Source organism: Epinephelus fuscoguttatus, linkage group LG6 (assembly GCF_011397635.1).
Source record: "Epinephelus fuscoguttatus linkage group LG6, E.fuscoguttatus.final_Chr_v1".
In the NCBI taxonomy this organism is placed as follows: domain Eukaryota; kingdom Metazoa; phylum Chordata; class Actinopteri; order Perciformes; family Serranidae; genus Epinephelus; species Epinephelus fuscoguttatus.
In genome coordinates this window covers 28,643,170-28,662,223 of record NC_064757.1, presented here as the reverse complement: position 1 = coordinate 28,662,223, position 19,054 = coordinate 28,643,170, and the positions used below count along the sequence as shown (strand labels likewise).

Below are 19,054 nucleotides of genomic sequence, written 5' to 3'. Positions count from 1 at the left end.
TAGGCTAATTATTTATTGAGAGTATTAGAGAGGTGCTCGCTGAAGTGTGGCAATTAAGTTTGATTTGGAAAAGGATTGAATTATATTGAAAAGTATTTTAATATTTTGTTCTCCCATGCATGTAAATGGCCATAGACAGAATGTTACAGACCCCTTATGAATATTATTCCACAACAGAATAGGCTATTTTGCCAAATCAAAACTATAAAAGCAATTAAATTTCCACAAAGACAAGGCAAGTGAGGACACAACCGCCCCCTCCACACACACATACACACACACACACCATCATCTGCTATAATCAAATAGTCACAAAAACAGCTGCTAAAGCACTGATTAAGCTTTAGTCAGTACATCCTTCATAGCCCTGGGCATGTGCTGCACAATCCGCTTCGGTTATCAACATTAACAGGAAAATGAGCCTCACGTCTGACTGTGATAACGGCCTCTGAAGTGCCTCTAATGGTTGTTTGGGACACTGCTAAAATTTTGGTCATCTCCCAACCCAATTTTCGCTTTACAGTGTGTGATGGGGACAACAGATACCAAAAAAGTGGTGCCAAAATCTGCTCTGATGTGCTACAAGGACATTTGTGTTTGTTGGGAACATTAAAGCCAGTCGGATACAAAATGGTTGAGCTGAGTAAAGCCCTTTGTTGGAGGTTTAAATGAATGAATCTAAAAAGAAAACTGACTAATCTCATTTTTACTATTTATTTCTTTTTAATTTAAGACCTGTAAATGTATAAAACTTAAAGGGTCAAATCATGTTTCATTGCAGAGCGTTAATGATACCTTTCTGCAAAGCTACCTTATTAAAGCCAAACTCCTTACAGACTTTCTTTGAGATAAGAAAAAAAATCACTCCTGCAGCTCTCCAGAGACGGCTCACTTTGCCAGGTTTTACAGTACACAAAGGACTCACTGCAAAAACATGAAAAACAACATGGCCAACAGCTACACTTGCAAGATGAGAGGCTGACTCCCATTGGTGCTCTAGTGACAAAGTCTTTGGAAAGGCATGGACGAGTAATCATGCATGAGGAGGGATAAAAGCTCAGCAAGGGATTCAGTGAAGTGGCAAAACATCACCTTCATGGGGAGACACCCGTGTATGAGATGACAGCAATGATGAGAAAGCAGAAACCTCCCAGCACGGTGCCAAAGACATTTTTAAAACATCTCACTTTGGTTGATCCGAAAGTAGCTCAAGGTTGAGCAGGGCATAAAGATCTGAAGAGATTTAGACTACAAAGAAAAAAGGGTCTTTATAATATCAAATGCACAGAATTGCAATAAACTACTGCATATCATAGAGTCAATCTGAAGATGTGTTATTCCAGTTCCTTCCATCCCCACAGTAAATATATCCAACATCTGTGAAAGCTGTAATCGGTCATTACTTTTACTTGAGGAGCCTGTAATAAAAAGGTTGTCCTCTGGTGGGGATGTCCAGATTGATCCATGGAGCACATTAGCTGGGCAGTTAACTGCGAGACCACATTCTCTCACAGGCAGAGGATGAGGCCCAGAGCTCTTTCAATACAGTATCATTGATCTTTGTGAAGATGGTCTGACACGTCTTTGGCTGCACCAGTAATTGCTAACTGATGGGATGATCATGGAGCAATGTTGTGTACTGTTCAATTTCTGCTTTGTTATTACTTTAAAAGCCACTTCAGCAAGGTCAGGTTATAATGGTCTTGTCTATTCTCATTCATTCACCTTAAACTGCAAAGGGGCTGGTTATTAGTGCAGAAACAATTGGTCAGAATTAATTTGTTTTATAATAAATAATCATTTAATTCAAGCAAAAATCTGAAACACTTTTTGGCTCCGGCTTCTTAAATGTGAGGATTTTCTGTGTTTTGTCTTTTGCGTCACTGTAAATTGGTTGTCTTTGTAATCCAAAAACACATAACTGAAACCACAAAATATCTCCACACTGCTCGTCAGTAGTGATCAAGTGTCCTGAAGCCCCGACATGAAAAGTTGTTTGAACTCTGTTTTTAGCCTCATTGCAGCCTGCAGCTCTAACTGCCTCTCTGTACACCGCGTTCACGTGTGCGCGCTTTCGCGAGACCGTGAGACATGGGCACCACTTTCATGTGTGTTCACGTGCTTTCGCTGGACTCGCGCGCAAGCGTGCACACGTGAACGTGAATAACAGTAACTAACTGAATAACAGTAAGTTACTCTGGCTTAAGACAGGGCTTTAAAGTACTTAAACACTTTCTCTGTTACAGATTAAAGCCCTCTTGCACTTCAGTAGGCGGTAAGCCTTCTTTTCCCTGGACAACTTTTACCATGAAAAAGCAGGGCATGTAGACTTTGACATTCTTAGTCACTAACATAAAATGGCATGTAAATGAATGGATACTCGAGCTCTATCATTTGCTCACACTAATCAATGTAACGCCAACAAGGAAAAAAGCTTCCCTGCTTATTTTCCATCATCACTGGTCAGTGCAGCACACACAGCCGAGATGTGTCCTAGTTCAGAGTGTGGCGGCTGTGATACAGAGTGTAGTGCTAGTCTAAGAATTTAGCCAAGGCAAGGCTCTTGACATTCTAATTAGGGAATTTGCTGCTCCAGTTTAGCAGTGATGGAGCGGGGCTCTTTATCAGGCAGGCCAGGCCACACACCTGGCAAGCTGTGACACCATACCAAGCCAAACTCTCTCAATGGCCCACATCCCTCCACTGCTGTCCGCGGACCAAACAAATGAACCCCCGAATGTTCTGGTGAAAACCAGCCAGAGGTAATGACTGACCGGTTTAACAAAAAGACTAAAAGACAAAAGCCAAGTTAATTTCCTTTGTGAGATTTTTCATCAATATATGTAAATAAATGCAGGATTGTCTCATGTAAAATGATCCTCCCCTTAGTTTCCTGTTCAGTGTCAAAAGGACGTGTGTTTTTTAAACTGTTTGGTCTGATCTGTGACCACCTCGAAGCTATCATCTGTCATCACTGCAACTTTGAATTTTCCCCTCTAAGACTTGCACTGACAACCTAATTACATGCAGTGTGATTAACGTGCTTTAAAGGTGCTAACGTAACCTTAAGAGAAAAGTATTTTCCCAAGAGACAGGGACACAGGGAGAGGGAATGGGGGGGGTGGAGAGAGTGCAAAGTGCTGACAAGTAGCTGCAATGCTACACAGGTGAAAACACCCACTGATGCCAAAAGATTATGTTAAAATACGGGATAATGAGAGGAAAATAAAGGAGCTATTAATCAGGTGAAAAACAAAAGCATGACACCACAGTTCTACAGTGTTTCTTTGCAGGTAAGGAACGTGGATTTGGGTTAATTTAAGTCCGCTTGCTACAGGAGCTACTAAAGATGGGATGGTGCAAATGTGGAGAACAGAGATGTGACTGAGGTGGAGATAAAAGCTGGTCTAAACTGTGATTCACTGAGGTTCAAAGATCAGTCTTGACCTTGAAACCAGCAGTTGTAAAGCGAATCTCACATTTATTCAAAGGTCACTCTTGATTATGACTGAAGGCTTCAAAATGGCTATTAAATGAACGCGGCTTTAAAATTATTTTCACAACTGCTGTATCAGTCAAACAGCTAATGATGTGCAGACTACCGCCACAGATTAAAACACATTAAGGGGTTTAAATCAATTTTAGACACAGACGCATATTTCAAATGAGAAGATGACAAGTTTATAAGGTTGACATGACATTGGCAAGCAGTATTACAGTGATTAAGCACGATGTAAGAGCAACATCAGAGTAGAGTGCACGTGTTTCTTATGAATCTGACTTGCATAAAAAAGCAAAATGTTGAGGGAAAAAGGGACAAAATATCTCCGACACGCATTTGCCACAAAATCATTTTGTGTGTTTTTTACTTTACTAATGGAACGCTGTCAGCTTGTACCTGGAGAGATGTGAAAGCTTTTTCCTTTTCTTTGCTTAAATGTGTCAGTTGCAGCCGGAGAAAAGCAGCACTCATCTCCACTGAACCAAATATTAAAAAAGGAGAGACGTGTGAGTTGCCGTAGTAAACATGGAAAATTATGAGCGTGAATTAAATCAGGTCACAAAATGAGCTGTTTTCAGGAGGATATGTAGACGACCTTGGACGTGGGCACAACAGTGTAACACATTATGCCAGTGGTTCTCGAATTTCTTCTGTCATGCTCTCTTTTGGAGGAAGAAAAATGTTCAACCCCCCAAATAAAGTGATGACAAAAGAGTCTTTTACCAGTACTGTTATTTCATGTTCTCAATATTTCTGAACATGCTGCGTATCTTTTTTGTTTTCAGGTAAATGTGCTCGACAGGATTATCAGTTGCAGCATTTACTCACGGACAAACAGAAACCTACACTGTACAATAGGATCGCCTTCAGCTGTCTGCTTTGAGCACATCAGCCTCTCTCATTCCCTCTCCTGCTCAATTAATCACACGCTGCTCACTGAGCTCAGCACGGCGGGGCCCATGAAAAACGACAATTCTCTCTGCGTGTTCTGCAGCATTTGTCTACTACTGGAAGTATCTGTCCGTTCTGTAAACCTGCAGGCTCTCTGTGAAAGCACAGTTTGTTTACTGATCAGCATCACATTTTCCCCGTCGTGCATGCGCACCCCACCTGTTATGCCTCTGCGCCCCCAGGTTGGTTGTACCACACAGTTTGAGAAATGCTGCATTAGGCTGTTATTGGATCACTGACAGAAAAGACAGCTCACTGAGTCCTACATATTTATTAAAAGTGCAAAGCAACAGATCACACAAGAATTACTTTGAATCTGTGCTATGGATGCAACTGAAGATTATTTTCATTATCAAGGAATCATTTGCTCTGTAAAACATCAAAAACCATCACAAATGCCAGTGAAAATATTCCTAGAGTCCAAGAAGACATTATAAAATGTCTTGTCTTGATGAAACAGGGGTCAAAAACCCCAAAAAATCCAATTTCCTATGACATGAGACAAGGGAAAGCAGCCATCGATTATCTGCTGCTGACTAATTTGTGACTAATTGTTGCAGCTCTAATTTGAGCCTGCATCTGTTAAACTGCATAGCAGGGAAGTCTGAGATAAACGGTGCAGAGAAATGAGTGTGCATCTGCAGGTAAACCTACAAGCTCATGTATCTTACCTATCAAAGTGTTCAACAGCGCCTCAATCTTCAGCTGAACTCATCTTTTCGATACATCATTCCTTCCTGGATTCTGTGCCTCCACCTCCATCTGTCAACATACTACCTCCTTTCATTTCCCTGCTCCAACCATCCATTTGCTCTTTAAAACCTCTTTCCACTTTTACATTCCCTCTCCCCTCCTTTAATTCATCCTTAAAGCCACATACAGCAGTAATATAGGAGCTGATCAGTCTGCGCTAAATACCTGACAGATGTGCATCAATCATGTTGAGGCAATGAGCACTGACGCGCTCTCAGTCCCACTGTCAGACGTCTGTGAGGGAAAACATGTACACTCCAGCATTGCTAGGGGACACTACTAAGTCATAGCAGGTGTATTGCTCAGGACTAGGCTCAAGCAGTATCACGATATATCAGGGTATTTCGAAATCTCAACAGCATGATTTTCAAAACCAGCAAAAATGCAGATGCTCGTCTTTCTATAAACTGATATGGAAATGCTGTATTGAGGCGATGTACTGTAGTGCACAGCGCAAGCCACCAGGGGTCAGTCTCTATTGTAGAATCAGGTACTTTTTTACATCTAACTCAGCAAATAAAGGTTTATTTTGACCAATCCAGAGTTGTTGAATGTTGGGGCAGTGACACAGTGGACTAACCAACGGTTTTAGTGATTTTTTCTTTTTAAAGGCGACTTTGAATGAAGTCTGTTCTACAACAACTTAACAAGGCACTTAGGCTAATCTTGAATTCAGGAGGTATACGATTTAATTCTTCTGTTTGATAAGGAAAACAGGTGTAAAAATAGTTCCTCTTCTGACATTTTGACGGATTATAAGGATAAAAGAGCTAAAAGACCTCGTAAAACTTAGCGAGTTTACTGCACAGGGGTGAGGGTGAGATAGGTGTGTGTGCCAATACGGCTCCCGTGTGTGTAGAAACAGAGTCTGAGCTCTGCCTGCCACAAAACCCTACAAAAAAACCCTACACACCATAAACAACAGAAAAAAAACAGTATGATACTCTTTATTTATTATTTACCAAAGTTATGAGCACTCATTTCATCTCAGCTCAGTGTGCAGTACCTGCATGAGCAGCACTTGACGGTTAGCACATTGAACTGATGCAGCTCATACATGACTGGCATCACACGGACAGTGGTACTGCTGCGATGCATCTGCAAAGCTACCTGCCGCTATGGGCACTGTGTCTCCACAATTAAAAGCCAGTACTGAGCCGTGAAAGCCATTGCATTATCAACAGCACACTTGTACGAATATTTCACAATAAAAAGCCTTGTGATAACAAATGAAGGGGTTCTGTTGACAGAAACATTGTCAGAAGGTTTTTATTTTGAAATGGAAACAAGAAGTACTGAGTTAATTTTTTTTATGTCTGTGTTTGATAGAGACATTGAAACAGTAGTGAAAAGTTTTACAGTGTCAACACTGTTATCAAAAGACCATTTTCTTTCTTTTTTTTTTTTTTTTTAGCTGAAAACCATGCATGCAGAAAGAAGAGACGGGACTCTGAATGTCGAGAAGTTCTGCAACTGAGCAGCGCTGCCCATGCGGGAAATGTGGCTGCTCTAACCTTTTTACATGGGCACTGGAAAAAAATTAACCAAAAGGTTACTCAACGCACACGCTCTGCTCACGCAGGCAGTGTGGCCGAGGCATGACAGTCTCTTGCATTTTAATGTCATCTATGGTGCATGGTGTTTCACTATCTTGCTTAGGAGAGAGACAGACAGTGGTGCAGTGCTTATGACAAACACACTCACCACAGTACTACGAGTGCAACAAAAGCCCTGTGAGTAAAAAGCCAATGAGAATATTACATTATTATCGCAAAAGATGTACAGATGACAAAAATAAAAACTTGACAAAGTACAGTTCATTCAGGTGGGCTACCTCAGGCAAGGCTGCATCGGAGCAACATTAAAATAGGCTACTCTCTTAAAGGGATAGAGACGTTCTCTTTAGAGTGTGACAAGGCCAAAAAGATTAAAGAGAGGGTTTGTTATTTATATTTTATGTTGTAAATACATGAATAATACATTTTAAAAATGAAGGACAAGCTTGGGTGCAGGATTTTTTTTGCAATGCACTGCAAAGCTATTCCATTGTAAAATTCAGGCGACACATTAGATTGATTTTAATAACTTTAAAGTACATGACGAGCACACTGTGTAGCTGAATTATCTAGGAAAATAGAAGTATAGGCTTGAGACTCCATAGCAGCAGCTCAATATTAAATATCTCAGATTGGGATGTGGGGGCAAAAAGCTTGATAGGGACATCTCTATGGCGAGATGTTACACCGGTTGTTTGTTGTTTTCCCACAAATTTCATCATATACTGTATACCCTGATGAAATGTCAGGAAGGTATGAAATATAAGATGCAGCTTAAACCCACTCAGGAACCAGGGAAGCGCTTGTGGAGTATGAAGTTGTTTGTATAAGAGGTTCTCAGGGGAGCTGCGAGCAACAATACCACAAGCCGAGCAATCAGCCCATTCCTAACAGGGACGCTGTGCATGGGCTCCACACTAGTGCCTTAAGTTGAGTAAAAAAGCAAAGTTGTTTTTTTTATGGAAAGGCTTTTTGGCTGCAGCTGTTGTTTAGCCACCTTCCAGCCCCCTCTGTATAATTACCTGTAATTGGTCTAAAGTGTAACATGACTTGTTGTGCTGCTTTGTAAAAAAAGAACATCTTTCCTGTTCATTGCCTGGGTTTAACTTTTCTGTTCAGCACTAGATAAGAGTAAAAATGGCCTCTCTTATCTTTCCATCCATCCATGTCCAAGCTCCTCAGAGCACACCTCCACTGTGTAACCTTTTTTATGTCACTTCTTCTTCTTCATTAATTTTCCTGTCATGACTTCTTAAATCATTCATTTTCATCCACCACCTGCTTGTTATGTTTTCACCAATATTCCCCCTTCCCTCCAATCTCTTTAAATCCTTCCCCCGTCCGTTTCATCCATCCGTGACGGTCTTCCTGAGTCCCTTGCTCTTCTGTGGCTCATAGATTCCCTATCCGCACAATAAGTGATCAAATGCTCCAGTAAGCCAATCAGGCTACACTAGTGTTCATATTAGTCTGACTCACTCGGTATGAGCAGAGGCACCAAATCAATATTTTTCCTCATCACACTGAAGGCCACACACACACACACACACACACACACACACACACACACACACACACCCCACACGCACACCTCTACACACGGCAGCAAGTGAGGTGTCCCGATTGCTCCAGGCCTGTGATAAATCATCCAGCCAGTTCCATTCAATCTGCCACCACTCACAGCTGCCTACAGACCCACAGTGGTCGCCCTGATGCCTTGAGGCTCCTGCAAAGCCACAACTGTGATCTTTGTAAGCTACAATATCCAGAAGTGATAAAACTATGAAAATTACATCCATGTCCATGGACTGCATCAACTTTCTGTCCTCATTCTCTCGCCTTCTCTGCAGTTTAAAAGTATTTGATCACATAATGCTGGTTCATTCTATCGGATCGTGCAGGTTTTTGTCTTCACCTCACAGGCTGTTTTGATGTGAAATGCTTTCTGTGTTGCTCTGAACCACACACACACACAACCCTTTCACAAGAAAGGCATAATTTGACCTAATGCTAATCAATTTTTCGAAAACTCGACATAGTAGCATGATTCTTGATGTTACTGTGATACCTTCTTTTCCATAACCTGACGAGCCAGATGGTTTGTTACACAGGATTATCAAAGAAGATATTATTGGAAACTGTTTGGAAGAAGGGCAGGCACTTTCAAAAAATACTTGGCACGGCACTGGAGGAACCATCTGTCTATCACTGTTGCTGTCACCAAAAAGCAAAAACATTTTGTTTTTTGTTTTTTCAAATGAGGGACTTCACTGCCATTCGTTGCTTTTCATTCAATAAAGAACTCTAAAATAACTCTCCAGTTATGATATTACTGACGCTAATGCAGCACCTACGTCAATCTTGGACCCCATCGGCTATCTGTCTGACGACGTGAGCCTCTGGGGATGAGGGCCAATACTTCGGGTTGAGCCAGAGTAGCCGGCAGATATTCGAGGACTTCCTCTTCTGTGCGCTAGTCATTTCAGCTAACCCTCATAAACAGATATTTTCATATGAATGTAATTAATCTTTTTTTTTTTTTTAAGTTAACATAAAGCTAACAAGTCTTCAGACAATAGCCCATGGGGTCTGAGTTTGCAATTTGGCCAATGCATTTCGCCTTGCCACAGGGTAATTTACTTGCCATTCAGATGTGACTGGTCAAAACTCTTCGGACTACAAACTTAAGATACCATAGTCTTGTCCCCAGGCCTCCACATGTGTTTATAACAATTACATCTATGGTAACCTCTGTAGGAGTCCCCATCGTTGTTTTTGAAACAACAGTCACCTCTCTGTGTTGTCACACACACCTTAACCACACCCATAGCTGCCAGTAGCTCCTAAAAGGACGCTCCCTGATTGGTTCGAACAACAATAACGCATTATTTGAAGCCTGGCAAGATGTATTTTTTCATATAATCTTGTGTTCCATGATTCTCATGATATTGCAAGAATCCAGGTGCCGTGCAATGTACTATAATCCTTTCCTACCACTAATTCAATTTATATGTTAATACAAAACACCATGAAGTTTGGAGGGGGGGGGTCTGTGTGCAAACTCATTTGCAAACAGTCCATACACAGAAGTGGAAGCATACACACACACACACACACACACACACACACACGCACACAAGCAAACAAAGAAATCTCATGTGAACTCACCCAGCAAAGCTGACATGTTCTGGAAAATTCTGAGCAGCTCCGGGGTGATGGCTGGGCTGTTCTCCAAAGTCACCAACCTGCATGATGAGAGGGAGGGATGAAAGAGAGCAGGCAGAAGGAAAAAAGAGAGGAGGAAAGAGAAGGGAAGGAGAGAATAAAAAAGAAAATAGGGGAAGTTGTGAGAACGGAGCAGCGAAGATATAGATTAGAGGTGGCAAAAGAAAATGGGCAGAGAAATACAGCGGGGCAAATTACAGAGACGGGAAGGAGAAGGGAACATGGGCATCAAAATGGTGGAAAAAATATATAATGCATGGTGAAGTGGGTGTAAAAGGGAAAAGGAAAAAGGATGCGGCAAAGGAGAGTAATGTTAGTGGGTTGCTCAGTGTAAAGAAAAATCTGGCAAAAAGAAACATGTCACATAAATCTGATGATTGGCATACACATTTGTTTCCAAAGCATTTTACATACAAAATAACCAGTCATAAAGCATATGTACTGATAACAGAGAATAAGCTCGGTCTGTAGATAAGTTCAGACTGCCTCATGGAAAACTGTACATCTACATTAACATCTTATGACATGAATTCACCTGACGTCTCTCCTAATACTGTATGGCAGTGGATTGTCAAAGTAAATATTTCAGTAAATCCTACTGACATGCTCTAAGCTACATTAAATGTATGTTCGCAAAACTGGAAAACCTTTCTGAGATGTCGATGCAACCAGGAAACACTCAGTGATCAAAACACCTCAAATAAAGGCTTGTGAATTTCACCTACAACCCAAGAAGAGACATGAATGACTGATTTGATGCATGTTCCACAGACTAATAGGGAAAAAAAAAACAAGATAGACAGATACCGAGAGGGCCACAGAGAGAGAGAGAGAGGCAAATCAGCTGATAAAAGATAAAAGCAAAAGAAAATGACATTGACTTTGTAAACAAAGCAAACAAATATTTAGGGCACGGCTGTTTATCAGGCAGAATAAAAGACAAGACAGAGACATAAGACTGTGGCTTTGTGCCACAAGCACACGCAGCATGCTGAACACCGACGCTCTCCACAGACAGGAAAAAAACTGATTAAGCAGGGATGACAGGAGAGGAATAAAAAGGTAACCCTGCAAATTCTCTTCTACTGAACCAAACTTTACAAAGTGAGCGTACTGTCTCGCAGCAGATTCTTGAGATAGCTTAAAAAAACAGCACATGCCCGAAACAATAACATGATTGTGATGCACTTGAATTATCGACAGCTTCGTCGCCCATCTAGAGTGGTTCTCCGTGAAAATGTGAGCAATAACAAGATGTCACGGCGAGCCCATTTATAACTATTTATCGACAAAGTGTTTGGATTTGGTTCCCATATATGTACAAAATGTGAGTCAGTAAACTAGGCTGGTGACTAATGTCACCTAAAGGGCTTGAGTGAATTCAGCGACAGACGAAAAAGGAAAACCAGACAACTACAGTCATAGTATGAACGTGTCGTGTGTGCGTGAATGCAGTCTGACGTGCGAGTGAGACCACTGGGACTTAAAATGCATAGTGTATCTGCATGTGGGATGTGTGTGTCCGTACCAAAGCTCCAGTCCGTCCTCCAGCAAATACACATGTGGCGGCTGGGAAACGTCGGTGCTCAGCTGGATGACAGGAAGAAGGAAAGGGTAGAGGTTCTTACACTCTGCCCCCAGGCCCTGTGAAAACACAGATACAGGAAGTCGATGCCAAATTAGGAACACCTGACAAAGAATGCAGACAGAGGGCTTCAAGCACTGCACTTTATGTGCTTTAGCTTAATGGATGTTCCTTGTAGACCATCTGAGCAGAGAGGAGAGCGACAGACTTATAGAAAGGTTCAACATACTGCTGCTCTGACTCACCCCTTCCTGGCAACGTACACCTTGCCAGAGCACACTGTGCCCATGCTACACCACTTCTTCTTATATGTAAGATGTATCAAGCAGTGAAGGCTGCTGTTCCCACTTTCGTTTCGCTGCAATATACATGCCTTACGGTGCAGGAGTTGTTAGGGGATCTTTATGTCCAGTTTATGGCTCTTTTAAAACAGCATGAACCCATTTACTTCAATTGGTTGAATCTAATTCAAGGTCAGTTCAGTGGTCATGCACATTTTAATGACTTTTCAGGTGACATGGGAGTGAGAAGGAGATGATGGAATTTTCCTTTGGTCAGAACTGCTCTTTAAAGTGTAATGCGAAAAACCCATTTGTTCCACATGAACACACAAGTTTTAAGTATGTAGCTATAATGTAAGATGAGGATGGGGAAAGAGCAGCAGTGCAGTGTCATCTTGACCTCTACAGCACCACATGGCTTTTAGCTCACAGAGGACAGCGGTCAAGGACAGTGCCACTGAGAACACAGTTGGACACTTAAAACCAAACAATCTCAACATTGGTTTCTTACAGTGAGGCTGAAGCCATACTGTTCATAATCTGTCTCTTCATCTCCACCACACCTTATTATCGACTCAGCCCTATCGGATTATTAGAAGTCTCTCAGTAATACTCTAGGATCATACAGTACTTGGATGTACAGTATATTTCTCCATGTAGGCATTTCGTCTCTGCCTATACAGCTGCTCCCTCTCTGATGCATGTCAGTGAGCTCCACCCCTGTTGGTGAATTTAATTAATGCAAGCACAAAGTCTTTATCCATTTAGCTACATCCAGTATTCCCTACACTGTTTAAACAGATTATCTCAAGCGTCACTCAGCAAAATAGCTTGAAAAACAGGCAGATGAACAGAAGGTACGGATATTAAGTCGCATTTAACCGCCATAATGTCTTTGCTTTACTGTCTCTACATTTAACAGATATGTTAAAAAGACACTCTATATGATCACTTAAATGCAGGGTTTCCCACGCATTTATGTATTTGCAGCACACCACCACAGAATCAGCATTTGCCGCCACATATTGATTTTCTATTTTTGAAGCTGGACCGTTCATTCAGAGTGCTGTTGTAATATATATATATTTAGGCTACCGTTACGGTTATCCATACCAACACTCTCTCTCAGCAGACCATACTGGCACAGACGGAGGAAGAGAGCGCCAAGAATGAAATCGTTCATTAACAGCACTCTTATTGTAGTGTAGTCTATAGTTTTCTAACCTACTTTAGATGAAACCGGCTGCGTTCCCATGGAAAATCGTGCCCGCAGTCCAATGCTGGACCTGTGTAATGGCAGCAACAGAGTTTGCTTTAACTCATCTCTGCAGCAGCTGCTCTTCTAATCCATCAATCTGATCCTGCCTCTCGCCCAATGTCAGCTGGGATAGGCTCCAGGCAACCGCGACCCCCAACAGGATAATGTTTGTTCATGTTTGTTCATCTCACTTCAGTTACTTTTATTGAAATAAAATGTATCTGGCAGACCGAAAAAGAAATAGTTTTTTGCAAGCTACCAAAAGTTTCATCATATTTGCAATTTAATAATTTATATAATGTAAAAAAATCAATACTTTGCGTCAATCAAAACAATATTGCCACGCAAAATATCGCAATACTATGCTGAATCATTTTTTTTCTCCTGTCACTTTGTATAGAACAAACAGTGCCTCTTAATTTCTTAACCAACTTGAGATAACTTTCTTTGTGCCTTTTTGAACCAAGATGAACTCCAGAACTTCAACCATACATTTGTTTTAATGTCAACATTATATATTGGATGTATAATAAAATCTACATCAGTATGTGGTTCCACGATTTGCTAATTCATGTCCCTTCAACTGTGGACTTTCAGTGCCTCCCACAGTTTGCCAGATGTGTACTTGTATTACTCTTTCAAAGGGAGTGTGTCTCTATCACGGAGCGTTTCATCTCCCACTGTGAAGTAATGCAGCGGCCGCCTCATGGGGGTCCAAATCTTTCTGCAGGCTGAGACACGCTGCTTTAATGCTTTGGGGAATGGAGCTTCTGTCTCAGGCTATTTTGCTCTTAACTTCAGTTTGTGATAAACCTGACTGATACTGAGGGGAATGATAACAAAAAATATTGTACACATTGGCTCACAAACACAACTGAATCTTCGCATTGCACCTTACACCTTGCTAAAAAGCAAAGAAAACAAGCGGCTGAGTGGTTTGAACCATATGTAACTGTGAGAGCATGTAAATCGATGAAAAGCAAAGCCGGAGAAACAGACACAGCCTCTCTCCGAGTTGTCTTATCCAGCTAGTGTAAACAAATCCTGGCAGGTGAGGGCAAGGTAAAAAAAAAATAAATAAATAACATAAAAATAAAAATTGGTGTCACAGTAACCCAACCGTTTGGGGAAATGCATCTCACTCAGGTCTACAGAACAGACATTTTGGAAATCAGCCTCAGCAACATGTGGGCAGACAAGTAAAACCTCAATTACTGCCAGAATGTCTGAACACTAGCACCTGTCACACTCACAATAAACGATAAACATAATGTACTTCAACCTATCTAACCCACGGAACCATTAGTTAAGTTAAAGCTCAGTTTTATTCCCAGCAAAAGCTTTTTGTTGCGGTTTTATTTAATCTAATAGTTTTGTTAATGGGCTACTTTCTTGTGATCCTGGGAGAGATGAGAGCTGGCTCGCGGCAAAGCCAAGGTGAGCCAGCCAAATGTGTGCTGTGAATCAAAATCATGTGAGTAGTGAGATTGGCAAGGCAGCAGTAAATTTCTAACTGACAGCAACTGTATGAAAAGACTGGAACAAACAAACATCTAGGCTTGGGTTGCTGTTGTGTGCAGCCTGACACTGCGCCCTCTTCACAGATGACACACTTGTAAATTAGGTTTACATTTATTTCCCTTCTAATCAACATGTCTGGTGTTTCACAGCCACTACCTGAATGGTATTTCTATTTTGGTCGCTGACATTTCCTGGAGTTTATTGTGACACAATAATTCATTATTTTTATTTTAGCCAAAAGGTGGCACAGGTTGTAAGTGTGAAATACACGCTCACACACAGAAGAAAACAGCTGTTAAATATGAGGAAAAACTGCAGCTGTAGCGCTCCTTGCCTGCAGGTGGTGCATAAAACATAATACAAATGTGCTTGGCTGACAAAGAGGTCTCAGTGCGTGATTGCTGAGTACACGTGTGCCTTTTTTAAAATGATTGGAAACACTGGAAGACGGGGAGGCACCATACCTGCACCAGGTGGATGAGTGTGGTAAGTATGGCACATCGAAGCATGTTGTGTTCTTCAGACTGCTTCCAGAGCAGGGGCAGGTACTGAACCAGACAGCCGACATATGGCCGGATCTGAAGCAGAGGGAGCAGAAAAATAAGAAACAGAAACATTAGAGTGTGACATTCAACCAACATCTTCAACAAAAGCAGACAATGGTGTTCATTTACTGTCTCAGCAAAGTAGTTTGTATATCCATCAGATACCTAAACCAGGGATGCATGATAGTGGATTTTTTGCCGATATCCGATAAGTAACGACTCATCTGACCGACAGCCAATACCGATATCGATAGATCCACATTTTTCCCCACCAAATTTTAGTGATCAAGTCTAGTCTGTAGTGGAATAAACATCATATTATGCATGCATACTCTTCTTGTGATGGCCCACCAGCAGACAGAGGAATTAAAAACAATACAAATACTTTTCAGTGTATGTAATATTCATTCATTGGGTAAAATAAGAAAAAGCACGTTGGCCGATCCTGATAGTTCATTTTAAAACCATTTTTGGCCGATACCAATGACGTGCCAATATTACTGTACGTACACACCAAAAGCAACCAGAGCTTCCAAAACGACGGAAGTCATTCATTTTCAATGAGAACCCAGCGACTTGGGCGACCTGGTCATCAGCCGCGCGTCTTGGGTGACCAAAGCGACCAGAACGGGTCCGAAAGGAGTTAAAATTCATTTAACTTTATGGTAATGACCTCTGACGCGGTTCGGCTGCAACCAATTGGAATACTGACATGCTTCGATGAAGCGGGTCCCCGAGAACAAGCCATGTAACTTTGGTTCCTACAGCACACTTGTTCCGACAATGGATACCGAGAAGTTTATGACTTGCGTTCGCGCCCACTCAGTCTATTATAATGTGTCGCTGTTCAGTTACGGAGACCAAAATAAAAAGAATGAGGCTTGGGACCACGTCGTGGAGGTAGCTGGTTGGTCTGGTGAGTTTTAAAGTGTGTAATGTCAGTAATAGAGGAGAGAATTACAGGCTAATGTTGTGACGTAGCATACAAGTCTTCCTTGCTTGGTTTGAATGAGATGACATACGTTTTCTGTTTTCAATGACCAAACATAACTTTCTGTAGGCCAACTCTGAGCTTTTTGACTGGACAACAGCAAGCAGCAACTACGCTGCTTTCAAGCAAGTAATCTGCTTTGCGGCTCCTTTAAATTGACAATCACGATCGAACATTCAATGATTAACGTGATGAGCGACTAGAGCGACCAAAGCTGCCAAAAATATTTTTGACAGTCGTGCTTCTTGGGCGTCCACGACAGACTTTGCTTCTTTGGAAGCTTCTGGTCTGAACGTACAGTTATCGTGCATCCCTAACCTAAACACATTTAAGCCCCTTTCCCACTGGACAACAAACCCACTAACCCCCCACTGACATCTGGCTTTTGTCTTTAGAAATAAAGATTACAATCAGCATTCACTCCCGAGACAAATGAATCTTCTAAAGTCACGGGGATTTATTGGCTCCAGCTCCTATCAACAGTGATGGAAATATGACACCTGAGTGGACACGCCAATTTTCGCCCCTTTTTCGGCACGATAATGACAGGCCGCCACAAATTCCATCCGTCTCTGTCCAAGCAGTGCTCAAACATCATTCCAAACTAGTCGCCAACAAGTTTGAAAGAGAGACTGAAACAGATATGAAAAAGAAGTAACCACTGTAACACTGTCACCTCCATGTTGCGTTCTACTGTTTACTAACCTGTTTTCTAATGCGTCTGTGACATCGAATGTGACACACCAGAATAAAAAAAGTTATACTGACAATAGGAAAGGAGTCCTATTTTCAGTAGGTTCTCCTGTATTTAAAAACCCACATATGCATGCTAATGTCGGTGAGGAAAGGGTTTTAAAGAAAACTCTAACTTTTACTCTAACTTTAAAGATAAGGAAAAATAATATGTATGTATGTTTTGGTTTTCCCACCAGTGAATTCAGACCCAATCCATTTCCCCATCTCGCCTTCATCAGTCCAAATCAGCTGCCTCAAAACATGCTTCAGTGGAACGGCGGTGGAAAGAAAATACTGGACAGGATGTTGAAAATACAGAGTATATCTTCTAATTAGTGCAATGGTAAAAATCAAAACACCGAGGTGATCTCTTGATGCCTCCACTCTACAGTCTGCAAAAGTGCTCATGGAAGCCAATTTGGCTGACACATGATGTGAGTGTTTGTGAATTTGTGGCAACTACGGCAACAACAATCACAGCCGAGCTCGTGTGGAAGGCAACATAATGATGTTCTGATTCTTCAGTATGCATTTTGAAGATAAGATAAGATAAGATAAGATAAGATAAGATAGACTTTATTAATCCCACACCGGGGAAATTCACTCGTTACAGCGACTCGAGACGAGAAGAAAAGGAAAAAAGTGATTGAGTGACATGAAACGAGATAAAAACACAACAAAAAATACAAATAAGAAAATAGTATAAAGGCTATATGGACCAAACTGAAACATACCAGCCTTACGCATCATCTTTATAGAAAAAACTTGACACCCATGTCCACATTTGATCTTATACCAACTCATTTTATCTGAATCCACGCTTCATACTTCAGCAACCTCTATAACAATCTATTTCTCCAACAAAACGGGGATGTTTTTCTATTATTCTTTTCTCTATCCTGAGTTATATGTTACCTAAACGTCCCTTTTCTTTCTTTTAAATCAAGTTCTTTTGTTTTACACACTTGAAAAATCTGGGTGGTCGGACACCAAGTGGATGTCATCACTCTCCTCCCTGTGTGAAATTGGAAAATGTGATGGCACACGGTGTAATTTAGGTGCAGTTGCTGTGCAGCCAGCCAACTCTAAGACATCCCAGAATAGCACTGATTTACGGACTTCAAAAAGTTTTCTGCCATTTTCTTGTGCTGACTTGTACTAACCCTTCGTATTCCCTGTAGCGTCTATGTGGCCTGGCTTCAGACCCCACACTGGGATTTTTTTGCTCGATTACACCTTTATAAGGAATTGGCTGGGAGCAGATGGAACAGTAAAAAAAAAGAAGAAATACGACATACAGCCTTGAGGAGAAAGATAAAAGTGAGGAAAAACAGCCCCACAAACCAGCCTGGGATGACTTTTGTGACTGACAGCAGAAAAAGGAGCTAAATCTCATCATATCTGTCATCATGTTCATTTCAACACGAGCTGCACTCGTGGTTTCATTGCCTCGTTTTCTCAGCTGCTGCCACTCTTTGTGGGTTTGAAATCCCTTGTGAGAGGAGTGAGAATATTAATGGGACTTCCACTGACTCTAGAAGTTTAGCCAGGGCCAGCGACTGGGGAAGACTTAACCAGACTGACAGTTCACAAGGATGAAAGCCATTTCTGTGAAAGATTTAAGTCAAGGGATCGTTTAAGGGAAGGTGCTTAAACCAGATCTGAAAAAAGCCTGCGGGGGTCAAGAGGAAGGTCAATTTTTTAAGGGTTGGCATTTAAGTGGATTAGAGCGACTTATTGGATGCTCAGAAAAAAATAAAATCCATATGGCCACAAAAGCACTGCAGTGGCAGGAGGGAGACTGTACCACTGTGGTAAATGAGAGCAGACATGAGAACAAGGGCTGCCTTAGGCCTTGTGATTTACAAAGAGTCAAGAATCGGGGCTCACGGTTGCTTTGATGGTGCGAGTGTTCTGGGATGTGAAAAATCATTAATGTCTAGCTATCTTTTGAGGACAGATGGTTGCTCTACCCCGGTGGTCTGGGGCTTGTACAGCGGGACAGATGTTTTGTTTCTGTGTTATAATGTTTTTATAGCTTCACGTTTCCCCTGCAGAGCACAAATCAATAACTACATTTTGTGCAGTGCTATTCTTCACAAAGCAGCTGCAAAATATATCTCCCCAGATGTCCAACACAAGGGCTCCTTC

At 41.5% G+C, this 19,054-nt stretch overlaps 1 protein-coding gene across 1 annotated transcript in view; it reads right to left on the bottom strand.

Annotated features, from left to right (window-relative positions):
* The window catches only part of ipo11 (importin 11), a 187,434-nt gene that overhangs the window by 72,898 nt on the left and 95,482 nt on the right, over positions 1-19,054 (bottom strand). Inside the window, exons 20-22 of the mRNA XM_049578323.1 lie at positions 15,097-15,210; positions 11,516-11,631; positions 9,931-10,007 (exon numbers count right to left, since the gene is read on the bottom strand). Coding sequence (XP_049434280.1) covers positions 9,931-10,007; positions 11,516-11,631; positions 15,097-15,210 — 307 coding nt within the window. The remainder of the gene's footprint in view (positions 1-9,930; positions 10,008-11,515; positions 11,632-15,096; positions 15,211-19,054) is intronic.